The sequence below is a fragment of the Borostomias antarcticus genome (genome assembly GCF_949987555.1).
Source record: "Borostomias antarcticus genome assembly, chromosome: 14".
NCBI lineage: Eukaryota > Metazoa > Chordata > Actinopteri > Stomiiformes > Stomiidae > Borostomias > Borostomias antarcticus.
The window spans coordinates 14,584,196-14,586,695 of record NC_140247.1 but is presented as its reverse complement, the minus strand read 5'-3'; the positions used below and the strand labels follow the sequence as shown (position 1 = coordinate 14,586,695).

Here is a 2,500-nt window from a genome sequence, read left to right as displayed (position 1 = left end):
GAGAGAGAGAGAGAACATATGTGTGAGTTCTGAGTTTTAGCTGGTGGTTTATTGAGCCTTCTCTCTCTCTCTGTCTCTCTCTCTCCCCCCTCTGTCTCTCTCTCTGTCTCTCTCTCTCTCTCTCTCTCTCTCTCTCTCTCTGTCCGAGGCTGTGTTTGTATCTCTGTCCGTCCACGGGCGTTTCTCCTTAACTCGGCGTTCAGGTTTGGCGCGGAGGGGGAGGGGCCTTTGGGGGAGGGGGAGGGGCCTCGGGGGGAGGGGGAGGGTTGGTCAGCGCTGGACGGCGTGGAGAGGAAGCAGGCGGTCCTCAGCGTGGCCTTCCGCTACCTGGACACCTACAGAGAGCTGCTGCAGGAGGAAGGAGAACGATCCAACAGCTTCCCCAAGGTACACACACACACACACACACACACACACACACATGCACACACACACACACACACACACACACACACACACACACACACACACACGGATAACACACAATTCGGACACACTCACTTCCTCTGTCTCACACACCAGTAATTAAGTAAGTAAACCTTTATTTATGTAGCGCGCTTCACAGCACAAGTGCACTGTTTCAGAGTAGAGAAATAAAAATACAAATCACACAAAATACAGATATGAAATACAGGAAGCTCCTACTACAACATAAAAACCACAACAACAAAGAAAAAATCTAGCTACAGAAGCTAAATGCCTGAAAAGGTCCCTTCAACTGTCTATTAAGAGACACACAGAGTAACACAGTGTGTGTGTGTGTGTGTGTGTGTGTGTGTGTGTGTGTGTGTGTGTGTGTGTGTGTGTGTGTGTGTGTGTGTGTGTGTGCATGTGTGTGTGTGTGTGTGTGTGTTCCAGGACCTGTACATGTGTGCTGTTCAGGAGCTGACCCGCCTCCCTGAGCTGGTGGAGGATGTTCTCAAGCTGCAGCGCTGGACTGAGATCCTACACTGCCCGTAAGACACACACACACACACACACACACACACACACACACACACACATATATACACACACACACACACACACACACACACACACAGGTGACAGAGTGTGTGTTGTGTCCCCAGGCTGGAGGAGGACAGGGAGACCCGGAGGAAGCAGGTCCGGCCGCTCTTCCGCCACTTCCGCCGGATCGACGCCTGCCTGCAGCCACGAGAGGCCTTCAGGGGGTCGGACGAGAGTGAGTCCTCATCCGCCAGGCCCTCATCCCTTCTGACCACGCCAGCCACCGCTAGATATACACACACACACACACACACGAGAGGCCTTCAGGGGCTCGGACAAGAGTGAGTCCTCATCCGCCAGGCCCTCATCCCTTCTGACCACGCCAGCCACAGCTAGATATACACACACACCAGGACCCCAGGGTTCGAAATCTAAAGTGAAACCCTATTGAACCGCGCCATCTTGGCAAATTTGTAGTCATTTGGCTATTTCCGGTGACTTTTGTACTTGCGCAGTTGTGCTTTTCTGTCCTACGCGCGTCCACGAACAAGTTCACGTTTATGTGAAATGCAATGAAATGAAAACCGGCTTGCATATTAACCAGTTTTTGTCAAATATATCCATTGGAGACATTATTTTTTATCCAGGCATCTTATTATAGCTGAACATGTTTTGTTTGCTAGTAGATGGTATTCATTCCGTTCGCGATAACGTTATTGCAGCCAGGCTAAATTCCTCCAGGGAGCCAGTGACAGGCGAGTTGAAAAGCTTCCCTCCCCGCCAGCAGGAGCTTTGGCCGCTGCTACCGCATCTCGGATAACCCGCTGAGTTCGTGGCTGCTATTTCACACTCGCCCTTGATCAATCCCAATACCGATCCGACGTGTTCTCCCGGTGTGTGTCCAGTCTTCTGCAGGGTGTACACGCCCGACCACTCCTACGTGACCATCCGCAGTCGTCTGTCCTGCCGCGTGGGGGAGATCCTGGCCCTGGTCAGGGAGAAGCTGCAGTACAGCGAGGACCAGCCCACCCAGCCTGGAAACATCATCCTGGTGGCCGTCACCTCCGCCGGGGGTAGGAGACACACACACGCACACACGCACGCAGGCACGCACACACACACACACACACGCACACACACACACACGTACACACAGACACACACGTACACACACAGACAGACACACACATACAGACAGACACACACACACACACACACACACACACAGACAGACAGACAGACAAAACACACACAGACACACACACACACACACACACACACAAAGACACACGTAGACAGGCACACACACACCGACCACCACACAGTTCACAATTCAGCTAAAAAGCAGCAATCAACAACTTGGATAGCTGTAACAGTTTGAGTAAATCTACAGTATATAAGTGTAAATCTACAGTATATAAGTGTGTGTTTGTTTTTGTGTATGTGTGTCAGTAGTATGTGGATGTGTGTGTGTATTTATAGCTGATGTTGGCTGTGTGTGTGTTTGTTTTTGTGTGTGTGTGTGTGTGTTTTGTTGATGGTTGCGTGTGTA

General features: G+C 51.1%; 1 protein-coding gene across 1 annotated transcript in view; it reads left to right on the top strand.

Annotated features, from left to right (window-relative positions):
• rapgefl1 (Rap guanine nucleotide exchange factor (GEF)-like 1) overlaps positions 1-2,500 on the top strand; it is a gene marked incomplete at both ends in the record, with an annotated part of 33,347 nt that overhangs the window by 16,369 nt on the left and 14,478 nt on the right. The window contains 4 exons of the mRNA XM_084448781.1: positions 204-387; positions 859-956; positions 1,071-1,183; positions 1,854-2,021. Of these exons, the coding sequence (XP_084304907.1) occupies positions 204-387; positions 859-956; positions 1,071-1,183; positions 1,854-2,021 (563 nt within the window). The remainder of the gene's footprint in view (positions 1-203; positions 388-858; positions 957-1,070; positions 1,184-1,853; positions 2,022-2,500) is intronic.